The 25,409-nt window shown below is 40.6% G+C and overlaps 1 protein-coding gene across 1 annotated transcript in view; it reads left to right on the top strand.

The window, feature by feature from the left end:
• Window positions 1-25,409, top strand: part of PLCH1 (phospholipase C eta 1) — a 182,196-nt gene that overhangs the window by 144,843 nt on the left and 11,944 nt on the right. Inside the window, exons 13-21 of the mRNA XM_054982420.1 lie at window positions 4,497-4,565; window positions 11,535-11,629; window positions 12,542-12,639; window positions 15,981-16,160; window positions 17,047-17,154; window positions 17,576-17,700; window positions 19,672-19,756; window positions 23,470-23,616; window positions 23,926-24,005. Coding sequence (XP_054838395.1) covers window positions 4,497-4,565; window positions 11,535-11,629; window positions 12,542-12,639; window positions 15,981-16,160; window positions 17,047-17,154; window positions 17,576-17,700; window positions 19,672-19,756; window positions 23,470-23,616; window positions 23,926-24,005 — 987 coding nt within the window. The remainder of the gene's footprint in view (window positions 1-4,496; window positions 4,566-11,534; window positions 11,630-12,541; window positions 12,640-15,980; window positions 16,161-17,046; window positions 17,155-17,575; window positions 17,701-19,671; window positions 19,757-23,469; window positions 23,617-23,925; window positions 24,006-25,409) is intronic.

The raw sequence follows: 25,409 nt of genomic DNA on the forward strand, positions 1-25,409 counted from the left end.
TTTCTTCTATGCCAGTTCACATCAGGGGGTGTTTTACTTTTCAAGCAACTGAGTTGTTGTTCAAGGCCAAGTTTATTCCACAATGTATCCCTTCCCAGGATAGGAGTCTTTGGTTCATGGCTCAGAACAATTTATACTGACCCCCCCCCCTCCTCAAAAAAAGAACAGAACATTTCTCTGTTTGCTTCTGTTGGCTGTAAGTGGCAACAGCTGCTGGCTTGAGAAATCACAGAATGAGGATTGAGGCGCAGATGGAGCTCTTGAGGCTGTGCTGCTATTTGTAAAATAATCCATTGGAAATCTCCAGAAAAGAAGAAGGCGTGTAGTGGCACTTTGTCTTCGGCATGCCCTGCCACCTGAAGCTTGCCTAGCACCTGCCTTACTTTCCTTTAGGCACCAGGCCACAACATTTCACTTTACCTAGACCTTTAACTGAGAGGTTCCATATTTTTAAAAGTTTTTTTTTAATGATCTGCTTCTAGCCTGGAGGCTGTTTTATGCATTTCATTTTAGGTTGCTCAGTGTTCATTTTATGCCATTTTTGGCTTGGTTTAAAAGGCTTAGTGTTTTTTTTAAACCTCCTGGAGCAAGTCCCTTGGCTGGCAGCATATACATTTTCTAACCCAATGAATAAAAGTAGAAAAGGGAAAGAAACAAACCTTTTAAACACTTACCCATTTTGATTAATTTGTTTAGAAATAAATAAATGCAAATCACTGTGCAACACTTTTTTCTTTTCACTGTGAGCATATCACTGCCAGTTATTAAATTAGCTGTGAGCTACACAAAAATACAGTCATTTCCCAGAAATCACAACCCTAGAAGTATCTCAAGATCTTGCAATTCTCAGTCCCTCGTGGTATGAAAGAAGTAACATCTGACTTTCCTAACTTTCAGCGTACAGTTCAGCTAACATCTGGTGAATAAATTCATGCTCTTTAAACAATCTAAAAAGTTCCACACAATTTTCTTAATATTTCCTATAAAGAAAACATGGCCATGCTTGAATTATTAACATCTGATAGCAGCTGAAACTCAATGCCCTTGACTTCTTTGACATCAAGGAGATTTTGTATGTAAACATACGCAGTGTAGCCTCAAGAGATGTTACTTTCTCCCATGGGACAGTGATTGCTCAAGACAGAGACCCCCGCCCCCACAAGTGGCAACTGAACGGGCCTGTACATGCTTGCTTCCCTTGAGTTAGGGTTTGTGATGCTGTTGCTCTCTTGCGAATGCCTATAGTTCACTTACATGCACTTCAAACAGCTCGCTTGATTTCTTTCTACGCATTATCCTCCCTTGAATATGAATGCAGAGAGTGACTTTTGGACATTCCTTTTTTTTTTAATTAAGAGCTTTATATAATAATAAAAAACACACAGATGCAATTACACAAAAAGTAACAACCCCCCTGCTGACAAACAAAAACAACCATACAAACTGAACAAAAAGTAAACACAGGAAGAAAAGAGAAACTATATAAACTAAAAGGCTTCCAATTAGTACTTTCAAATTCTCTTACTCTACATTAGTATTTAGTCTTTTAAAATTCTTTTATTCTATGTTAAAAATAAAATCTCTTTTTTCTAATGTCCAAATTCTTTAGTCCATAAATCCACAAGTCATCAGATCTTTATTGTCTATTTTGTGTAGAAAGTCTACAAGGGGTTTCCATTTGACAACAAACGAACTTATTTTCTTCTCTCCTATCAATGGAGCAACTTTTGCCATCGTAGTTAATTCCAACACTTTTATCAACCATTCATCCATTATAGGAAGTGTTGGACTCTTCCAATTTTGTGCATATAACAGTTTTGCTGCTGTGATCATATGTAAAAACAAAGTTCCTCTACTTCTTTCCAACTGAATGTCCATCATTCTCAACAACAAAAAAAGTCTCTGGTTTCAATTGTATTTTAATCTTTTAAATCTTCTAAATTAACAATTGTATTTGTATCAAATAAGTCTTTGCTTTCTTACAGGTCCACCACATATGATAAAATGATCATTTATGTTGGGGCAAATTTCCAACTTAAGTTCGAAGAACACTTGTGCATTCTAGCCAGTTTCTCAGGAGTCATATACGAACAATACATCGTCTTATAAAAATTCTCCTTCAGACTGGAGCTTAATGTAAATGTTAACCCTTTTAACTACATATTTGCCCATTGTTCCATTAATATATCATATCCACATTTTTTGTCCATTTAATCATACATTCTTTCACCTGCTCTTCCTCTGTCTCAAATTTCAACTGGAGTTTATACATTTTGGCAATCATATATTCATCAATTGTACATAGATCTATCTCAAATTCAGTCTTCGATTGTTCAAAATCATAAAGCCTCTTGTCTAGTTTAAACCTTTCCAAGATTTACATACAAGACAAATATTTGCCTCTGTTGATAAATCTTCCCTTAATTTTAATTTAACTTCACCTTGTGAAACAACGTACCTCGATACGTTAACTATTTAAATGTACTCGCCATTTTCCTTCTGAAATGGGCTTCTTGCAACGATAGCCACAAGAGAATTCAGGCAAATCCTCATTTTATATTTATGCCATACTCTCAAAGTGGCATGCCTAACATAATGGTTATTAAAGGCTGCATTAATCTTAGCTATATCATACTACAAATAACCATGCCATACAAATCTTAATTAATGTCATTCTAAATCCATTAATCTTCTATTTTTTAACAAGACTTTTGGACATTCCAAAGAAACTGAGAGACTGGAAGGTGCCCATTGACTTGGATACCTTTCCCCATTCTTCTGGATTCCATTTGAAGTAGGGAGACGGCTATTTCCCCTGTACAGAGCATCCACTTCCAAGATATTCTGCAGCGTATAACCTTTAACTTGATTTGGAAAATAAATACCTGGAAATGTTGGTTAGAATTTGTCCAGCTTGACTAAGCCCAGAAACAAGGGGAGAATGTCTCTTTTTCTTCTCAAAACAAAAACGAACGGAAAATACATTTCAGCCACAGGCTGCCTATTGCATAATGGGAAGAGCTTGTGCTCTGAATAGCCAAGGGAATATTTTTCAGTGCTTTCAGCTCTTCAGACAGATGAAGGGATGTGATGTTCTGACAGCAACACTAGATCCTGCCACAGATCATCAGACAGATGACCCAGGGGATCTTTCCTATCATAGATCTCAGGTGGCCGTCCAACACTACACTTGTCTCAGCAACTGCAGGCTTTTTAATCCTCATTCATTTTAAGGATTTCAAGAGTGTGAGAGTTCTGTGCGAATAGCTCCTTTTGATTCTGATGCAGAGGCTTGTTTCTCTTTCTTTTGTTCCTTTTGTATATTGGGATACCACGATTCTGCAGCAAATTATTGTATGCAGATAATTTTCTTTAATGGAACCACACAAGAGTCCTTGCATGTGTGATCTTGCGGGGGTAGCATATGCTCCATTGCATGGAAAGAACAGAAGAAATAATTGTACCAGATGCAAGCCCCCCCATTATTATGGTTGTTGTGGATTTTCTGGGCTGTATAGCCATGGTATATATCACACATGTTAAAATTTTAAAAGTTTTAAATTTATTATTGCATTGTTCTCCGACCGTGAAAGCCTTCGACAATATATCGAACACCCCCAGTTACTGTTTGCCTATATAGTGCTGCATGTTGCCCTGGCTGTGCCATTTCGAAATCTTCAGAATGAAAGCTGAGAAACTCATTACGGAAGCTTAATGTAATCAAGTGCTTGCACTTACATGTGTATATATCACATATATGTTAAAATTTTAAAAGTTTTAAATTTATTATTGCAGGTTACTGTAATGGCTGGTTTTTTTTAACGATTTATTTGTTCTATAGTTGTTGCCTGTTTTTCTGGGAGAAATGTGGTTTTATGATTTTTTAAAAATAGATTAAGTGTATTTCAGTCTTTGCCTTAGTAAATGTTGACACTCATGGAAACACTGCAGGCCCATGCCACTAGTAATGATGCTTTCCTCTAATGTGGACCCTTCCCTTGATGGAAGAGACGCTTCCACTGGTGAGAATTATCAGCATGTTGCTGTAACTTAAATGGGGCAAAGATCTGCTACTACTGAATTTCCATTCATATGCTCCAGTCCTTAGTTCCCTTGTTATTAATATTACTTCACACATTTACCCTGTGCATACTTCCCATTTATTAAAAGTGGTACTTCTGCCTTTCATATTTGGTTCTAGGTTCCTGCCTAGCCACATATAAAAAATGTAACCTTTTGTTCCATGAAGAATGTCTTGCAAATTAAATGCTTTTAAGAAAAATTGTTCCTAATTCCTGAGATTTGTTCATTGCTTTATATTTTGAGTCAAGTGGCATCTAGAGACCAACAAGATTTTTAGTGCATAAACTTTTGAGAGTCAAAAACTTCCTGAAAATCTTGTTGATCTAGGTGCTGCGCTGGACTCAAATCCTGCTGTTCTAGTGGAGACCAACACAGCTACTCACCTGAAACTGCTTTTATTTCTGTTTCCCCAGAATTCAGACATGAAAGATACCAACAAGAAGTCTCATAGTAGACTAATGAGCAACTTTGGTAAACATAAGGTAAGTGAAACTAGAACTTTTAACATTATTCGGATGGTTTGATACATAACCAATCCTATGCAGGAACTACAGAAAACAAAGAATGAATGAATGGTTCCACTGTGGTTATAGATTTACATATGTAAGCCCCAGAGTCACAAGGACCAGGTTCAATATGTTTACCAATTCAAAATATAAGTGCAATTTAACACAACTATGAAAACATTCCCAAAGTTATTAATATACTGGATCAGTAACCAGTGACCCCAGAGTACAGTCCAACTCACAATCCCTGGGTAAAGTGTGCAGACAGATTTGGCCAGAGGCTTTGCCTGGAACAGCATCCCAAATATCTAGCAGGCCTTGCCACAGCAGGACTCTTCTTGTGAAGATGCTGTCTGAATCCTGGGGCTTGCTTGTTGCCCTAGGAGCAGTTCCCCTTTTCTCCTAGCAAGACGAAGGGGGGCAGCTCTGTACTAGGGTGCTGCTCTCAAGCAGTCAATGAGTTCAGCTGCCAGCAATTCCTGCTCTTGCTTCTTTAGCTCTTCCCAGCTACTGCAGTTCTTCCAGGGAGAAGAGTTCAGCTCTTCCAGCCAGTAGTTTCAGCTCTGTGATGATCTTAGCTCCAAAGTTTGGAAGCAGCAGCAGCTCTCCTATCTCTTCCTCTCCACTGTTTTCAGCTAGCCCAGACCTGTATTATACCACCTCTCCCAGTCATGGTGACCTCTTTTTTTATACATATGTCCCATGAGCCTTTGCTAAACATGCAAATTAGCACAACCCTAGGTACAGCTCAATTACCTGCTAGTCTGGTCTATCTATGTATCTGCAGTCTATTAATCAGACTTAGATCCTAGGCCCCAAACCCTTTTTCCAGGGAAGGCTTACACATACATGAAGCATGCTTAAAACATCAGGTTCCAAGTGTTTTCACTGAAGCCCTTCTAAGTTATTTTCCCAGCAATCCCACTGTGCCAATTAGGAAGGCTGTGAATGTTAATGATTTTAATTCCACTGCTGGTGCAAAAAATGTATGTTGCTGACTGCTGTCCCAGATAGGCAGCAAATCTAAGAATACAGCAGTCCCATCTTCATTATCCAATACCTTTGGAGTACAGTGTGCAAGTAATCCTATTATAGATAGTAATATGCATGTGAAGCATGTTTGGGAGGGGCCATAGCCCAGTAGAAGAATACATGCTTTATATATGCAGAATCCCAGGGTCAGTTTCTGGCATCTCCAGCTGAAGGGTCTAGAATGCATGTATTAGGGAGGATCTCTGTCTTTGGAAGAGACTGGAGAACAGCTGCAGTCACAGGAGACAGCGCTGAGCTAGGTGGAACAGTGTTTGGACTCTGTATGAGGCTGATCAGGAGAAAAGTGAAATGTAAATATTTTAAATAAATACAGAGCCAGTTTGGTGTAGTGGTTAAGAGCGCAGGACTCTAATCTGGAGAACCGGGTTTGATTCCTTACCTCCACTTGAAGCCAGCTGGGTGACCTTGGGCTAGTCACAGCTCTCTGGAGGTCTCCCAGCCCCACCCACCTCACAAGGTGTTCTGTTGTGGGGATAATAATAACATACTTTGTAAACTGCTCTGAGTGGGCATTAAGTCGTCCTGAAGGATGGTATATAAATCAAATGTTGTTATTATTATTACATTTAAATTTTAAAAACTTAATATATTCATACTTACCCACATTGCTAAAATAACGTATTTGTTTTCCCAAATGTGAAATAAACACACAGGTCAGAAGGATCTACCAAAAATAATGGTCAAGTTTAACACATCCCTAGTTCATAACTGAGAATGACACTGTCTGGTATCTTGATTTAGCTGCAGCATTTGTCCCTCCTTGGAGCAGTATGATTCTCTGGGGAAGCACAGCTTGTGGCTGGCCAGTCTCACTCAGTCTCTTGCGCTCACTTGCTCTTGCTCTTTTCCAGTGTTTTCAGTATAACCTCTTCAGGGCTGCTGGTAGTTAACAGTTTCAATTGAGCAGTAACGGAGCCACTCTGTGATTGTTACCGATGGCAGGCATCAGCATTAATAGAGCACCATCAGTGCTAATAATTAACACTAATAATAAAGCAGACATTAGTGCTAATATAAGAATGAAGTAGCATTTTAATTATGATATGTTTGTGGCATGCTGGTTCCTGCAGATGGCTGGCCTTTGGGCTGTGTTTATCCTTCCTTTTGAAATGCATTGTTTGCTCAGTACTGAGATATTTTTGCACTCTTTGTGTTTTTCCTTTCTGTGAATAGTGATTGTACTTACAAGTACAGTTCATTGTTTCTTTTTGTGAAATTGGTGTTTCATTATGATTATTCTGTACCGCAGAAACCTAATCCGGGCATGCATGTAGCAAGACAGAGAAGGTGCCAACTGCTGACTGTATTTGAATTGCTATAATGGGCTGGATTCCTTCTCCAGTGTTCAGAGTATAGTAGAGTAGGTGGGTAGGGTAAACCTGAAATCTTTAAATGTATTCAGAGTATTTTCACAGAGGCTTGGCGGGGGTGGGGGGAAGGAGGCTGGTAGGAGAGCTACAAACCATATCTCTCTCCTTGTTCTTGCTAGTAGCAAGTGGTGAAAGAGCCTTATTTCTGTTGGGGTGATGGGATGAGGCCAGAGAGGTGAACCTATTAAGAGTTATTAAGTTAAGACCCGGACGACCTGGTTAAATTATACATCTAATGGCAGAACCGAAGGCCTGTGATATCACAGTATCAAATTTATAGAAAGTTATAGACCTGGCCCATTCTCTCAAGTTTTAGAGGGAACTTTAGTGAACACCTCTATTCCGGGCCCAGCTCATGCATCGTGTTAGTGTCTTGACTGTCGCCGTGTCCCCAAACTGCGTTAATTGCTCTCTGCTGTTTTACCCTGCCATCAGCTTGTATGGATTTGATTCAGGCTGACATAAGAAACTGTTAGATTTTTTAAAGTGGTTTCTCAACCGTGGTCATAACTTTTAAATATAGTATTTCATTAGAGCTTTGGAACTTCCACTTCATACAGATTTTGTTCAGTTAGGGATATGGAAATGAGAATTTACGTTTGTAGAGTTCTTCTTGTACATGGTAAGACCAACTTAGAACTTGCTTCATTTTTTTTAATGTAAGCTTCAGATGTATGGTATACATACATTCAATCATATGTAAACTTTGGCTTTCAAGGAACTGTAATGAAAATTAATGAGTTGTGTTATTCATTCAGCCCACAGATGAGTTCCATAAGTCTCTCACAGCATCGCTAATGGGCACCACTAACAATTGAAACTCCCAACACACTAATGGGATAACAAATGTTATATATCACGCTCCTTATTAGAGAAATCGGCCTGTGAACTGACAACCACTGACTACTTTGAAAGCTGCAAAATATTTTAATAACATAATCACTTCAGTTAATTAGGCCAATTAGACCTGTTCCCTTTTTTTCCTATCTGTAAGAAAAAAGAGTGGATATTCTCCTTGATGACACTTGCAGAAACAGTTTGGAGGGCCTTAATGACAGCCTAAGAATCCTTTGATTTTGCATGCCGCTAGCTATAGATATTTATTGATAATGTTCGAGGGAAACGTGTCTCTCTCTGTGTGTTCACAGTTCTTCATTTGAGAATCTTTTTTTTAAAGCATTGCTGCATATGTTAATGGATTACCTAAGATAGCAAGAGCCCTTCTAGGCTAAAAACATTTCTTTAAAAAACAACCACCTAAGGTATTTTTGCCAGTGGCCTTTCTGATCATTATGTGGTTCAAATGTTTCATTTGTTGGCCTTTCCAGGGGCAACTTTGATGTTCCAGCAAGCTTCCTTGCACATTCCAAGCTATCCCGTGCAATTCAAACTTTTACAGTACCCAAGATTAAGAGTAGAGAAGCAAAGAGCATTTTGTACAAGTGGCAGCAAAAGAATACTGAGCAAAGCACCCAGGGTTCTGATCTTTCCAAGAAGATTGCCGCAAAGATAGCCATGAAAGTGCATGGGCAGCCATCCTTGGAGCAATTTTAGAAGGAGGCAGAGCAGGGATTACTTTAGGGTGCTAAATTTATTTATTAATTTATTCAGTTTTGCTCCTCTCTGTGATTAAAGAAAGCAAAATAGACCATGAAAGCGTGGAAACCTTGACTAATTTGCATCTTTTATTGTTATCTTATTGTATCCTGCTCTTTTGCAAGCTTGGAGTTGCTTTATATGGAGCTCCCAGGAGTCTCCCATCCAATTCCCATTTAACTTTAGCAGTGATCCAGCATTGGGTGATCAAGGCCATTTGCTGGGCTCTGTATAAGTTACAAAACTCAGTTGTTCTTGGCTCTGAATTTAGTTAACTTAGCACAGTATTTTGATCACTTTTTTAAGTTCAGAGAACTGTTGGTTGTTATTGGTGGGTAGCCATATTGTTCTGCAGTAGGGCGGTAAGATTTGAGTCTATTAGCATCTTAAAGACCAACAAGATTTCCAGGATATAAGCTTTTTTAAAAAGTTTGACTATGTAATTTTTGTCTCCTTAACATTAACAAAGCAGCTGACAAAGTAGTGTACAATACTTACAAACTAATTACAGATGTAGAGCTATACAGTGTTCTAAGAAAAAAAATCAAAAATATGCCAGCCTTTGATAGTATTCCATTTTGGGGGATGTTTGGTTTGTGTATTCATTATTACTTAGATATTTCAAAACTAGAGGCTATTGCTATAAGAAATGGGAGTTACGTTTTTGTTGTTCCATTTGGGCTATTTGATCTGCCAGCTCTTCCATTGTGAAATAGTCCCATAGTTTACCTTTCCAATTTGTGACTGTGGGCAAACTTTTTTGTTTCCATTTGGAAGCAATAACTGATTTGGCTATTGAGAGTAGACATGGACACGAACAGCATTACGAACGGGAAAAAACCACGAACAGCTTGTTCATCTGTTTGCGAACAAGCCGTTCATGAGGCCCCATTCTAAACGAACAAGTGGTCGTTGCAAGCCTTGTTCGTTGCCTTTGTCAGCTGTTCGTCAAACCAGACAGTCTGGCGCCTTTCAATTAATTCCCCGGGCAATGGAGGCAGGGATTGAACTCTGTCTGAACTCCTTCTGGCTTTCCTTCTGGCTTTAACCCTTCAAAGTACTTCCAGCAGAGAGTCCCGTTTTTGCCACTCTGAGGAGAAAATGAGCACCCATGGATCATGCCTTTCCTGAGGTGCAATCTCTCTGAAATTTGGGGGGTCTTCAGAGGACAGTGAGGACTATGTCCCCTGCAAATTTGGTGGGTATTGGACATTGGGAAGGTCAGTTTGTAACCCCTCAAAGTAGCTTCCAGCAGAGTCCCGTTTTTGCCAATGTGAAGAAAAAATGACAACAAAGGGGGAGACCCATGCATCATGCCTTTCCCGGGGTGCAATCTCTCTGAAACTTGGGAGGGTCTTTGGAGGACAGTGAGAACTATGTCCCCTGCAAATTTGGTGGGTATTGGACATTGGGAAGGTCAGTTTGTGGGGTGTTTAAAGGGCTCTGCCCCTTGCACGTGGCAGGAAAGGGACCTTTAAACTATCAGCTGGCAGGCAGCAGGGGGAATCCCCTCTGCCACCTTTCAGCTGATAGTTTAAAGGGATCTTTAAAGGGCCACAAACAACGAACATGTTTGTGAACAGAGTCATGTTCGTTACTGTTCATTGTTCGTGGATGGCAACGAACAACGAACAGCTTGTTCGGGTTTTTTTCCCCCCATTCGTGCCAATGTCTAATTGAGAGTAGAGTTGAGATCAGATTGATTCTACTTCTTGGTATGGAAGGATCTGACCAAAGATTCAACAATATACCTGCTGGTGTTTTAGGTATCACATACCCTGTGATGGCTTCTATTGTTTTGATTACATTCTCCCAGAAGTTTCTTATTTGATCACAATACCACCAGCAGTGCATAAAAGTTCCTACTTAACCACATAGCTTCCAACATTTAAGAGAGCTTGTTTTGCTTATATGATGTTAATTTAACAGGTGTCAGATACCAGTGCACAAGAATTTTGACTGGTTGCTTTTTGATATCGATAATATCGGATGTAAAGTTATGAGAGTGCCAAATCTTTTTACAGTTATCCTCTGATAGGTTGATGTTGCACTCTTTCTGCCAAATTCTTGGATAATCCAAGATAATAAACTTTCAAGAGTCAGTCTCCCTTTGTCTGTTATCTGATGAAGGGAGCTTGACTCTTGAAAGCTTACATCCTGGAAATCTTGTTGGTCATTAAGGTGCTTCTGGACTGGAATCTTTCTGGTTGTTGTTGGTTTTTGGTGACCTTGAGATACAGTGGTTGGCATATCCAGATTGGCAGGAATTCTAATTAAGAATTGTGGACTTCTGCAAGGGGTTGTGGGGACACAGTGACAGTTTAGAAAATTAGGTTCACATCAGGAGTTCCCTGTTGGTCATGACATAACCCTCTCTAAGGAATTCAATATTAAACAAATTTCATTTAACAGCAAAGAACTCCTAATGCGCTAGAGAGAAAATTAGATCCATGTGTGGCTTTCCCAAGATTTGCCTGTGTGTTCCAGTATGTTCCAGCAGATTTGTAATATTAACATGAATGCTTTATAGAAACCATATTTTTGCTATCTAGTTGCTCTTTTGCAACTAATTGATATTCACAGTTGCTTTTGAAATTACCCAGGTTTTTTTTTTAAAACTCTGGTCATGATCCAAACTAATGTTGTTTCTGTGTCATCACTGAATATTCTCTCTCCCTGAAATCAACAGGATCTCCAAAATGTTGATTTGGTTGGATTATGGCCTTTCAAGTAAAGCTGAGCACAGGTCTTTTTGATTTCAGCAGAGATCATTTGAACGCTTTCAGTATGCACTACTTGGTATGCAGAAAATTCAGGTTCAATCCCTAGCACTTCCACTTAATAGGTCATGAAAGACAATAAGAGCTTCGTTCATATGGAGAGATGTTCACAATATTGATAGGTATGTTTTTGGCTTCTCAAGCAGAAAGCAGTTAAACCAAGGCCCAAATCTCATAGCACATCTGACGATGAGGATATTCAACAAAATTATTCTGGAAAGGAACCTGGACAGCTGTGCAGGTTGGTAATCATCAAACCCCTCCCCCCATCATCTCACTGCTAAATATGTATCATCATATTTATATCAGTGACCCAGGCCCTTTCACAATATAATGAAAAAGAAAGTAGTCTTGATAGGCAAAACTGTGGAGGATTAAATTCACTCTTTCTTCTCCCTGCAGAGCTAAATCAGAGCTACAAATGCCTGAAATTAATTTTTTTTAAAAATCTGGGCAGGTCTAGTAACAGGTTTCTTATTGTGCAATCCTAAGAAGAGTTACTCCAGTCTAAGCCAGTTGATTTCAAATGAGTTAAACTGGAGTAACTCTGCTGTGGATTGCATTGTTAAGGTCTCACCTGTTTTGACCTTAAATCTTTTGGGATACCAAATGCTAAATGCATTTGGTCTGGGCCAGCATACTCCAGGAATCTGTTAATGAGATTTCTTTTTCTGTACTGTAAGTAACAATTACTTTCAGAATAAACAACAGCAATGCTGGAATTCAGAACAGCAATGCTGGAATACCTCAAATCCTGTCTAAACTCATTATGGTAGTAAATATAATAAATAAATAAAGCAAAAATGTATTGCATGAAATCTTTTTCAGAAGTTTCTTGTGTATTTTACCTTCACAATAGTATAACATGTCTAGATGCTACTGTTTGTAAGTGGATAAAAATAAATAAATTATGTGTATGAAAGATATACAAGATTAAAATGAATGTAGAGTCTTAGTAATAGACTCTTCCTAGCTAGCCTATTTATTTTTAAAAAATATTTATACAGTGCCCTCTAGACAAGTAATAACCTACACTTTTTGTTGTATTCTTCTGGGCTTTGTGACAGAAAGCATAGTATGATAAAAGAAAGAAGCTTGCCATTTTACCTATTTTTAGAAAAAATCATCCCTTCTTAATTAATTTTTTCAGCAGGTTGGGTCGGCGGAGAAAAACAATGAAGCTGTGCCGCGATCTTTCTGATTTAGTGGTGTACACAAATTCTGTGGCAGCTCAAGACCTAATCGATGATGGTAAGACAATAGGTGACAGTCTTTTCCCTGATGGAGGTTATATCTTTTTATTCCTATATGAATAACCACTGGGAATTTCTCCTACAAAACCAATGTTTTAAATGTTAGTTGTGCAAGAGCATCGTGTTGCTGTTCAATAACGTCATTCATTCCTTCTGGTTTGTCTTGTGTAGAGAAGTTCCCAATGGTTTGTTCCCAAAGGCAGGATTCTGAAAATCTCTTATAGTGATGAGATCATTCTGTAGAGATGATGGTGGCATCACAGCAAGAATGCTCTGGCGTGAGTTGTCTGTGAACTGCAATCAAGCTATCCTGTTTTCAAACTCAAAATGATGGTCCAGTGCCATTTTGAGGCACTTCCCACTGTCTGACACACTTGGCTCCTGTGTAGATTGAAAACCCAGAATATACAGATTTATAATATCTGTAACCTCCTCTGTAAACTCTCAGCCCAGACTGCAAGAAACATGCATATACCGGTTAGAGAGATACTGATACTTACCAGTTAGATGCTGATACTTTAAATGACTTCATGGTATTTGACCCGTACAGCTTAGAGAGCACTTAAGGTAAAACAAGCGGACTCACAAGAGGAAAGGTTTTTTCCCTCATAGTTTGCTTCAAGTGCCCGAGAGCCCTTTTTAGAGTTACGTCCCATTTCAAAGGTTTCAGGTAATAGTGGGTTGGTACAGGTCTTTCACCGTGTTGTGTAATAGCCTCTGTCCAGAAATTTGTTGACGTTCCTCCCTCCTGGCAAGATCTGTTAGTTTCAAAAGGCTTTTGGCTGGAAGAAGGGAGTATTGAGCTCTGGTTTCTGTCCTTGCTGCTGTTTTAAATATTTTAGTACTTTGAGTTTTGTTTTGATTTCTATTGCTCTTGTTTAATTGATGTGAGCTGCCTTGGGAAGAAACAAAGGATATAAATATGTTAAATATATTATATATTAATAGCAAAGTGGCCCTGATCCGAGGATACTTAAATACAGAGATTAGAGCCATGAACGGACAAGATAAATCCATGAATGGACAAGATAGATCTTTCCTACATACATGAAAATGCCCCAGGTTTGCAGAAAATTTTGAAATCTAAAAAAAAAGTACATTGGGAGTTTAAAAGGAACACCTGTGGCTTAAACTAGATGCTCTCAGTGGCTGCTGCTAGGCAACAATAACAGTTTAACCAGTGTTCCAGGCTTGGTTTCTGTCAGGAAACGGCAGGTGGAGGGGGCAGGCCCCTTTCCAGGGCTGTTTAGGCCTTTGAGGGAAGACTCACAGGGGCTAGGCCCAGAAGGAACCAGTGGGTGACTTTATTACATGACTTGTATGACTCACCAAGTCCTGGCTTCTTGCTGCTGTTCAACAGCAATCCCCCTAAACCAATGTAGTGTAGTGAAGTGGTATTGCTGCATCACAAGCACCTTTTTTATTACCTTCCCCACCTTTTCTAAGAATTAGAGTTTTGACAAGTAATACCAATGAGCAGCCTTCAGTGTTGGCAAATAACATGTTTCCACTGAGCAGCTTTAAGCCTGAGGAAGTGACAAGTTTCTGCTTGAGGGCTGTGGTTAATTAGAGTATCCGTCTGGGTGAGGCTGTCTGCATAAGGGTGATTGGGGGGAAACAGTATAAATATCAAGAGAAGCTCTATACTGTCTCAATATTGTGAAAAGGGTTAGCGGTGTGAGTCTGAAGGTTGTTTTAGCTAAGGTTGGATAGGTAATAGCGTTTGGAGTCAGAACATGAGGCATCAGAACTGCCTGTCCTAGAAGAATACCATTACAGAACTAGTCAGAAGGTGACTGGAAAACACACCTGCTGCTCTTCCAAAAATTATTCCAAACTAAAAGAGTTAAGAATTTGAATTGCATCGAATGAACCTCCTGATCTATAATCAGGGCCTCACATATCTTGCAATTTAGCACAAGCACAGCAACAGTAAAATTTGGGATTGAAGACAAAATGTTCCATCCTTGCTTTTCATTTCCCACTCCCCTCAAGTCTTATCCGGTTAAAGCTAAGGACATTTAAATTCCGTTAATTTCAGTGAGAAATTAGTGTGACAATATGCTGTCTTGTGGCCCAAACTTCATGTCCTTATGGTCTCTAGGATGGGCTTGAAATTATATCTTCAATGCTCAGGTTCTGACTGAGATATCCACTACATATGGTGTGGCATTTAATGGTCTACTTCCCCCTTAATAAACTAAGAAGATTATGTGCTTCTTTCTTTGAATTAAACTGGAGTCTTTCTTTGAATTAAACTGAAATCTTTCCATTAGCAGAAATGCTAGAGGAATCCAATACAAAGGATCCATCTTTCTCCTTGCAGGATTTGTTTACCCTGGTTTAAAATAAGTCCTCTGAAACACAGCCTTTCTTGTATATTCACAGGGATTGAGACTAGCTGTCTCACAGTTTGAGATCAGAAAAGTTTGGCCACGTTCCTGAATCAGTTACATTCTTACATATTCAAATCCAAGGAATCCATGACTAACTTTTTTAGCACATCATTTTTTATGAACTGCCAGTTAGCAGAATATTATTTTGTATTATGATTCTAAGAGGAAGTATTATATTATACATGCCTTCTGTTTGATATGCAGCTATAGATAAAGTTGGGAAATGCCTTTATGAAAATTTATGTATATGATAGCAAACGAACTTTAAAATTCATTACTTTGTGTAGCTGATCTGAAAGGAAGGAAGGCTTTTTGTAAACATTTTTGTACCCCGAGAATGCTGCTATTTTCATAGCTTAAGTAGATGACAAAAGAGCATTGGGTTGGGAATGTATCAGCTCACTGTTTTGCCAGCTGGGCTGATCTTCCTCTTTTGTGGACCTATGCTACAGGAGCATGCCAGAGGAAAACAACAAGCCCTCTGCTATCCATTTTGTATAAACAGTTGGCTTCAATTGGCCTCTCACTGATAACATAGACAAATGAGGTGAGCTATGCCTCATTGTGATAACGTTCCGTAATTGGCTAGTATTTGGGGGGGGGACCTGTAAAATGCCTTAAAAATGGAAGGTGCAATTTGTCAGGATCACTTTTGAATGCCTGAAAGTACATTTCACCTTGGAATTATTCCTGGGCAAAAAATTATTCCTGGGCATTTTGGAGAGCTTTTAGGACCCACCCACCCTTGATCCTGAAAGCAAGATATTTATTTTGATTTAAAGTTTTATATTAAGTTTTGTTATGCCATATGGTTACAAGGATCTTACAGTTAATTCTGGCTTTGTAACAAAGGCCTTCTTTAAACCACTTATGAGAATGAAATCTAAAAATGAAATATTTGATATAACTCTTTTCTAGCAATTATTTTCTTTTAAACATGCAGGATCTGTGGGGAATGTGTTGTCCTTCAGCGAAACAAGAGCTCACCAGGTGGTACATCAGAAAGTAGAGCAGTTTATGCTTTATAACCAGAAACAGCTCACCAGAATTTATCCATCTGCATATCGAATCGACTCAAGCAACTTCAACCCTTTACCATATTGGAATGTTGGTTGCCAACTGGGTGAGTGCCCCTGTTTGGCCTGACATCCCTAGGGCCTTCTGAAAGGAATGGTTTGTGATGTTACTTTGGCTTCTTGGTGCTGGCTCTTCACATAACTATAAAAAAATGAGGATTATGATTGCACCTCCAGCTTGCAAAAGCATTCTCTGGTTGCAGCCACCACGGCTTCAATGATGCTGTACTCTAGCAACAGTAATTGGCCTGCTGGCCGCTTGGAAACAGCAAGCAAAATAATCAGAAATTGGTAAGCATGGCCTTGGGAGATCATGGAGCAGAATGTGCTCTCTACCTTTTCTGGTCTGAAGCCCCAAGGGGAGTTGTTGGTGTGAGGGAAGAGCAGGTGCTTTATTTACTGTTTATTCTCCATGTTCTTTCCTCCTAATCCAGACTGTTGGCTAGCACATGACCCATAGTTGCCTGGAGAGTTCTGGCAGTTTTAAGCCTCCATGTGTTCCCTGGCTGGGAAAAATTGGGGAAATTGCCCCCCCCCCCAAACAAGATTCTTTTACCATTATAGGTTTGCCTGGTTGAAATTCTATCTAGTGTGCACGATGATGCATTCCCGGGTGGAGGTTATTAATAGAAAGTGGGTGTCATTCTTTGGGAGATCTGGAAGCACTGTTCTTTGTGTTGCCCTTTTGAACATTTAGCCTTCATCTCATGACATATGTGTAGGATCAATTACGTACAATTTTCTTCATGACTGGGCCAAAACAGCCATGACAGGGACACTGTGTTAGCATTCCATGTACACTTTGTTAGCACCAATGGTCATCATAAAAGGTGGGAAAGGATACCAACCACCATGCTCATAGAACCTACTACTTTATGTTAAATGCCAGTGAAGATTAATAACGTTTTTTTAAAAAATCTACTAACTCCACAGTGGCATTAAACTACCAGTCTAATGGGCGATTGATGCAGTTGAACCAAGCAAAATTCAGGATGAATGGCAATTGTGGATATGTCCTGAAACCGCAACCGATGTGCAAAGGTAGTATGGTACAATGTTGCTAATGCCATAACACTGCTATATTTTCATTATTTTATAAAGCCACAATTCAGCATGTTCATTAATGTAGTTATGGCAGTTCTAGGATAGTTATTGCTTCATTCAGAGAAGTCAGTAAACTAAACAACAGAGGATTTTTGTTTAGAACAATTGCATTAGTTAATTAATGTAAATCTAGCAATTGAAATCCACCACTAATGAATTGAAGGTTTGAAATACTTGATTCCATCCAGAAAAGTAGCTAGACATCCAAATAGCTAAATATGTTCCAATGCTCTGTACAAAGGATGGAGATTATTGTGTAGTTAAATTCTAATTTATATTGGCCTCCATCATTGTTGAATGAGTACAGGCTTGATATATCTGTGCATAAGATGTTCTTCTCACATCTTTCACCCTGTAGGTACATTTAACCCAAACTCAGCAGATCCGCTTCCTGCTCTCCCTAAGAAGCAACTTATACTCAAAGTTATCAGTGGGCAGCAACTACCGAAACCTCCTGATTCCATGTTAGGAGACAGAGGAGAGGTAAAAGATGTCGGCAATGCATGGAAATGATATTGATAAGTATGGGTGATACCTTGCATATTAATATGCATCTAACCTCAAATTAACTATGCAGATCTGATTTTTTCCTGCTCATAATTGGTATTTTAGTTATTATTTTACTTTTCTGATTAATTTGCAATACTGCTAAGTTGCAGCATGTCTGTGTGCTACATATTAATAATTTAGGGTTATATTTCTGAAGAGGAAATTTGCAAACCTCCCCTTAGTAATTTTGACTTAGTAGCTTAATCATAATATTAAACATTCAGAACTAAATGGTTAGCTTTTGAGCAAGAGAACCTCTCCTTTCTATTATTGTATGTTGTCTTTAAAACATTCCTTTTTTGAGGGGCACAGAACACTTGACCTAGTACCTCATTACAGCATTTCTTTTCACTCTCTTGACATTTTCGGAGAAACCTGAGGGATGAAAAGATTTGTTAATAAAATTTGCTGCTCCATTGAAGTGAAGCAATTATGGACTTATTTAAGCCTTTGCTCTGGAATATGTACGAAAAGAGTTATATAAGGTAGGCTTCAGTAAAGATTTTTTTAAAAAAATGTCCTGATATTCAGAACGGTCTGTCAGACAAGTGAAGCAAATTGCCTACAGAAGAAATCGGGGGGAAATCTAAAGAAGACAGCACGGATCAAGACCTGACTGCACATTGCATCAGTCTGTATTGTGCTGGAGTAAATCCTGTAATCTCTTGCAACAACTCAACCATACCTATTTATACTAATTGATTTTAGTAAAGAGCCACCTGGTTCTTACTGGCTACTGGCTTTAACTCGGAGATTGTTTCATTGCAGAGAATGAAGTTCAATTGTTCTATTGCCTCTGTTTTAAATTTGCATTTATTTTTCTGTTGCTTTATGAACATTTTTTATTTTATTTATTTATGTCATGTATAGTCTGCCTTTGTCGCTGAGACTCAAGGCGGATTACGTAGTGTAAGATTAGTCCAGTCACCCTGTGTGATTAGACCACTGGTCCGTCTAGCCCAGCATGCTGTTTCACACAGAGGCCAACCGGTTTTCCGGGACAGCCAAATGAGCAGGGCAGAGAGTCTGAGGCCCAGCACTGGTCTTCAGAGGTTTACTTTCTTTGCACATGGAAGCTCCCTTTGGGCTCCATGGCTAGCCTCTCCTCTCTGTGACAGGCCTCTCCTCATGAGTCTGTCTGATCCCCTTTTAAAACTGTCTTCGATTCTTTCTGGCCGCTTTGAATAGGTGTTTGGAAAGGTGGAATATAAATGTGCTAAATAAACAAACAGATTATACTGAATGGCATCATCTCCACAGCGTCAGCATCTCAGACAGGGGTAGAGATGCTAGAGATGCAAAGCATGTGTAGATGACGATATTTGTTAAAAATGTCTTATTTCTGCCTAAAAGACTATTCTGTGAAGCTGACATAAAACCATGAAAACATGACATTGTATCCTTCTGCTTTTCCATTGGTAGAACCAGATATTCTCTTTATCTTCTCCCAAAAATCTTCTGTGACCCTTGAAAAGGGGAAAAGGGGACTCATCCCATAAGCCACATGGATTGGGGGTTTGCAACAAAGAGGAGAAACTAAGACCCTCTCTTCTCCTCCTGTCCACAAAATGGCAGTAGGACACAATCCATGTCAGTAGAAGCAGTTGCCATCACAAATCATAATGTCATCAACAAACAAAAAAAAGAGTTGAAACAGCAGTGTGCCAGAAACGCTGAACCCAAACACCAGTGAAACCAAACACTTAACGAGAATGATGGGCCCTTGCCTAAGGAGTACATCTGAATGTGTTGATGCCCTTCTAGTTTGTTCCCAGGATCCTGATGATTATGTTGACTCTCTTGACCTTGGAAAGATCAAAACAGGGCCAAAGTTCAAGCTGAAACTATTACAATTGAATATTTGACATACTGGAATTGTTTCTGTTTTAAAAATGTCTTGAACAGATAATTGATCCATTTGTTGAAGTGGAAATCATTGGGTTACCAGTTGACTGCTGCAAAGACCAGACCCGAGTGGTAGATGACAATGGTAAGAGAGGCGAGCTGCAGCTCCATTTATGTTGTGCATTTAAGGGCTTGTCTATCCATTCATGTTTCCTCCAAAGTCAGATTTGACAAAAAGACAGAAGCCCAATACTAATTGCAGTGTCCTTTACACAAAGGTTATTCCTAAGAGCTTAACTTTATCTTCCTTTTTGTTGTTTCTTGCATCTCATCAGATAGTACAGTCAAAAGCTTTATTAACCAACTGGGATTAACTGGCATGCCCAGAACCCAGGGTCCTGCCCAAGTCACGCACATGCTACTCACTCAAAACTGCTGTCTTCTCACTACCAGGTAAAACCCATGTTAGTCAGCACATTCAGTTAACCGTAAACCCCCATTCTTCAAGGGTGCCAGTTACCAAAGCATTAACTGCCTGCACTGGAACAAGTTTTCACATTACAAAAAGGGCTGGTAGAAAAGTTCCCAATGATGCAGTCCTATTGAGGAGCATAGCACATGATCTCCGTTGATATAATTGCAGCCTGCCTTTGCTGGTTTTGTATTGTATCAGTGGCCAAAAAAAATCATCTGGTGACTATAAGAATAGTTTTAACTAAGCTATGGGACTGTTGAGTCCATAAACAATGTTTCTTCCCGAGTATTTATTTACTTCATTTATACCTCATCTTTCTCCCCAAAGCAGTTCCAAAGCAGTTGACATATTTCTCCTCTTCTCTGTATTATCCTCACAACAGCCCTGTAAAGCAGATTAAGCTAACTGTGTGATGGTCCAAGTTCACACAGACCTCAGTCTCCTGGATCTTAATCCAGAACTCTAATCACTGCACCACGCTGCCTGCCAGTGAATGCTTCCCAGAATGCTTCCTAGGGCACAGTGAGAGTTCTGTTCCCTAGGCACTTTTTAGAATGTACAAACTAGTCCTATTGAAATCAATGGAACTAACTTAAGAAGAATCATGTTTGATTACAGTCATAGGAGAACTGAAATCTGAATATTTTGGTTTGGTGGGATAGGGCTGCCCCTTGTTCTCTGGCCCATATTTTTTTGGAGCTGCATTATTTTAGCCAGGAACCCAAACTAGTTGTGAAGGCCAGGTGCACCGCCTTGAGGAGGTTGTTCCACAGTTGGTGGACTGCCACTGAAAAGGCCCCCTCCCATGTACCCACCAACTGAGGCTCTTTGGTTGATGGGACAGTCAGGAGGGCCTCTCACTGTGATATTAACTCCTGGGCAGCAATGTATGGAAAAGATGGTCCTTTAGATACCCTGGTCCCAAGCCATGTAGGGCTTTAAAAGGTAGAACCAGCACCTTGAATTGGGCTCAGGAACAGATCGGTAGCCAGTGTAGTTGCTGTAATAACAGGTTCACATGACTGGCTGTGACCAGAAGTCTAACCATAGCATTCTGCACTAGCTGCAGCTTCTGGTCCTTCTTCAAGGGTAGCCCCAAGTAGAATGCATTGCAATAGTCCAATTGATATGCAACTCAATGGTGTAGTGGTTAAGAGCGGCAGGACTCTAACCTGGAGAACCAGGTCTGATTCTCCACTCTTCCACTTGAAGCCAGCTGGGTGACCTCAGCCCCACCCATCTCACAGGGTGTTTTGTTGTGGGGATAATAATAACATACTTTGTAAACTGCTCTGAGTGGGCGTTAAGTTGTCCTGAAGGGTGGTATATAAATCAAATGTTGTTGTTATTAACTAAGGCATGGATCACTGTGGCTACATTTGATTGAGCTAGGAATGGACACACTTGATGTACCAGCCAAAGCTGAGCAAAGTCTGAGCCATTGCAGCCACCTGACTTTCTAAGGCAACCACTGTCCCAAGCAGTATTCCTGAGCTGCAAACCTGACTTTTCAAGAGGAGTGTAACCCCATCCAAGACAGGAGAGATCTCACATCAATGGTCAGCCTCTCTGCTAACCCAGAGAACCCAGTCTTGTTGGGATTGTTTTAGCTTGTTCACTCTTGCTCAGCCCATTACTGACTCCAAGCACCAGTTCAGAACATCACCAGCATCCTTGAAATTAGATGGAAAAGAAATGTGACATCACAGCCCAAAGCTCCTGATGATCTCTCCCAGTGGCTTCAGGTAAATATTAAATAACATAGGAGATAAATTTGAGCCCTGTGGGACTCCATAAGTCAATAGCCATGAGACAGAGCAAGAGTCTCCCAGTACCATCTTCTGAGACTGATCACCCAAATAGAACTCAAAACAGTAAAACCCTAGTTCCAGTGGCAACTCAGAAGGATAACATAGCTGATAGTATCAAAGGCCACTGAGAGATCCAGCAGGACTAGCACGGTCACATTGCCCCATCTAATTCTTGGTAGAGGTTATCAACCAAGGTGACCAGTGCAGTCTCTGTTCCAAATCCCAGCCTGAAGCCAGACTGAAATGGATCCAGAGACTGAGCTGCATCATGCTTAGTCATCATTCATGACCACTAAATAATGGAATGAATTCTTTGGTTGGCAGCTTCCTCAAAGAGTTTCCTGGGACTTGTCCTAAGAACCCTAAAAGAAAGCCAAGCATGAGGTAGCGTATACAAAGCCTGCTGTTCTTTTTAGTGGATAAAGCCTTTACAATGAAGTAGAAGAACAGGCTTAAAGTTCCTAGGTAAGGTGAAGAGAACTAATGGTTTAATAAGGATTGTAAGAAAGGGAATGTCACTCAAGTAATCAGTGTTTAATGGAGTTAGGAAGTAAAGGATACTCAAAAAGTTTTTTGGCTAAGTATCATGATACTCAGAAGTTTAGCCGAGGCTAACAGAAACGTGAACCCATTTGGCAAATGGCCGTTGATTTTTCTCCCCAATCAACATAGAATCATAGAGTCGGAAGGGGCCATACAGACCATCTAGTCCAACCCCCTGCCCAGTGCAGATAACATCAGATAAACAGCTGCAAAGGTTGGTTGAGCATGGTAACACAGAGGGCAATCTGTTGTCATCCTCCCCCTCCTCAGCTTTACCATTCTGTGCTCAAAATATGCTTCAATAGCAAGGTAAAGGAATCTGCTTCATAGTACTCTCTTCTATTGTGCCTTCCTTCCTTCCTTCCCCATTTATATAAAATAAACAAAACAGAGAGGGTTGGGGCATTTTTCTGGTACTTGGGCTGCTTATGAGTGGCTATTCATAGGGATTTGACCTGTGGTATTTCCATTTGAAGGCTTCCTGTTCTGCTGCCTTTCCCAAGCAGCAGTTTTTCAGAACGGTTGTACTGGCAGGACCCCACTCTCCAGTCAAGCAACTCACCCCCCCCTCCAAATGATATTCTTAAGAGCAGGACAAGTTGTCGTGGGTCATTCGCTAGCCTCAGACTGGCACTTGCATGTCAGCTCACTTTCAATTCGGGATGTTGCCTGATAACAACGTTTCATGTTCATTCTTGCCTATTTAGATTTTTGGATGAGTCTTTATTAAAAAGTTGATACAATGGTGCTGCATGATTAACATAATGAACTTGACTCTTAAGCATTTTGTATTGCAGTGTGTGGTAATACTTTAAATAATGTGTCTGAGTTTTAAGTGATGAATATACAATAATGCACCATGATGAATATACAATGCGCAATTTAACCTGGGATTTCAGTATGGACTTCCTGGGTGGCTTGTTCATTGAAAATCTGATTTCCCTCATAAATTATGTGAAAAGAATTTGCACTGATGACTATAGCACCCCCCCCCCCAAACATCTCATGTTTATATCTTTTACTCCTCAGGATTTAATCCTGTTTGGGAAGAAACTCTCACTTTCACTGTCCATATGCCTGAAATAGCATTAGTTCGGTTTCTTGTTTGGGATCACGATCCAATTGGACGAGACTTCGTTGGACAAAGAACTGTGGCTTTCAGCAGCCTGATGCCTGGTCAGTGCCACGTGTTTTCATATTTTTGCAGGAAGAGCAGTGGCAGAGGGTGGGGCAAGGGTGTGTAGCAGGAAGAGAAAGCAAGCTGGGCTCTTTTATTTATTTAAACTCTTTATAGTCTGCCTTTCTCACTGAGTTGCAAGGGAAATTACAATAGTGTCAGTGCAGTCACAGGGCTTTGCAGTTTTGAGTTTTTTAGTAAGTGATATATTAACTATGGATTGGATGCAGTGACTCCCTTGCAGTTAGCCTTCGTGTATCTGTGGGTAGTATCTTGATTATGTGAAAGCAAATCTTTTTTCCCACTAGGCTACCGTCATGTTTATTTGGAGGGACTGACTGAAGCCTCTATATTTGTCCATATAACAATCAATGAAATTTATGGAAAGGTAAGAAGGGGACTCTGGGTTGTCCTGTGGGCAGGGCCAGATCAAGGGGGGGCAGGGGGGTAGTCTGCCCCCAGCGCTGCCAAATAGGGGGCACCGGGCGCAGCTGCCAGCTGCCAGGGTGTGCGCCACGGCACGGGAGGCTGAGCACAGGGTCACCAGCTTTGCCGATGGGGCGGCTGGCTTGCTGTGCACGCAGGACCTCTCAGCACTGCGCTCAGCCACCCGCGTGACAAGCCAGCTGCCCCAGTGCACACCCTCGCCGCCACCAGCTCTGCGGTGTACTATGTGCTAGGGCGGCCAGCTTGCCACGTGGGCGGCACAGGGCAGTGGGGCACGCTAACCATGCAGAGGGCCTCCTAGCCCTGTGCTCAGCCGACCATGCGGCAAGCTGGCCACCCCAGCACACAGTGTGCCACGGAGCTGGCAGCAGTGGCAGTGAGGGTGTGCACTGGGGCAGCTGGCTTGCCGCGTGGGTGGCTAAGCGCAGGGCTGGGAGGTCCTGCACGCGTGGCAAGCCAGCCGGCCACTCTAGCGCATGCCCGCGCTGCCGCTGCCGCCAGCTCCACAGCTCACCGGGCGCTGGGACAGCCGGCTTGCCACGCGGCTGGGCATGCCTCCTGCCCTGCGTGATGATGTAATGAAAGTGATGTCATCACACAGTGCTGGGAGTGTGCACGCTGCGTGCGAATGCGCAGAGACCCGGACAAGGATTGCACCGGGTGCCCACGCCCCTAGATCTGGCTCTGCCTGTGGGATTGGGGTTTGGATTTTTTTTTTTGGTGAAAAATTGTCTAGATGGCATGTGTTTGCACCATAACTGTGGCTATAAACAAAGTTCTTCCCAGACTGGTGATTAAATACTTTATAGTCCCCCCCCAAAAGACCACAATAGGACAGCTTCCAAAATTATCCTACATTACAACAAGGACAGTATAAGAAAAAGCAGCTTATTAAAGAAAAGAAGCATTTAAAAAAAGGAAAAAACATTTAAATAAGGCACATCAAATTTGATCATAAGTTTCCAGTTCTCTAGTTCACTTTCCTTATTTGAACAAGGAAATTGTCATTCTTCATGTAAGACAAATTCTGATTGCCTTGTGTGTTCAGTGTCCTTCCTTCCCTCCCTCCCTCCCTCCCTCCCTGTGTGCATAGCCATCCTCCTTTTCCTTTTGAGTCTTGGGGTCCAAATTTTAAATAAACTGGATTTTTTTCCTGTAGGCTTGATGATTGGTACGCCTCCCTGGAAACAGACCACAGGCATGCATTGACACTTTCTGGAAAGAACAGGGCGGTCTAGCATTCATCTTTTGCCTATATACAGAAAATGCTTTTGCGGCAATATTAACTGCACACAGCAGCAACCTGCTCCCCAGCATTTTGAAGGCAGAGCTGTGCTTGCCTTGT

The sequence above is a fragment of the Eublepharis macularius genome, chromosome 6, assembly GCF_028583425.1.
Source record: "Eublepharis macularius isolate TG4126 chromosome 6, MPM_Emac_v1.0, whole genome shotgun sequence".
In the NCBI taxonomy this organism is placed as follows: domain Eukaryota; kingdom Metazoa; phylum Chordata; class Lepidosauria; order Squamata; family Eublepharidae; genus Eublepharis; species Eublepharis macularius.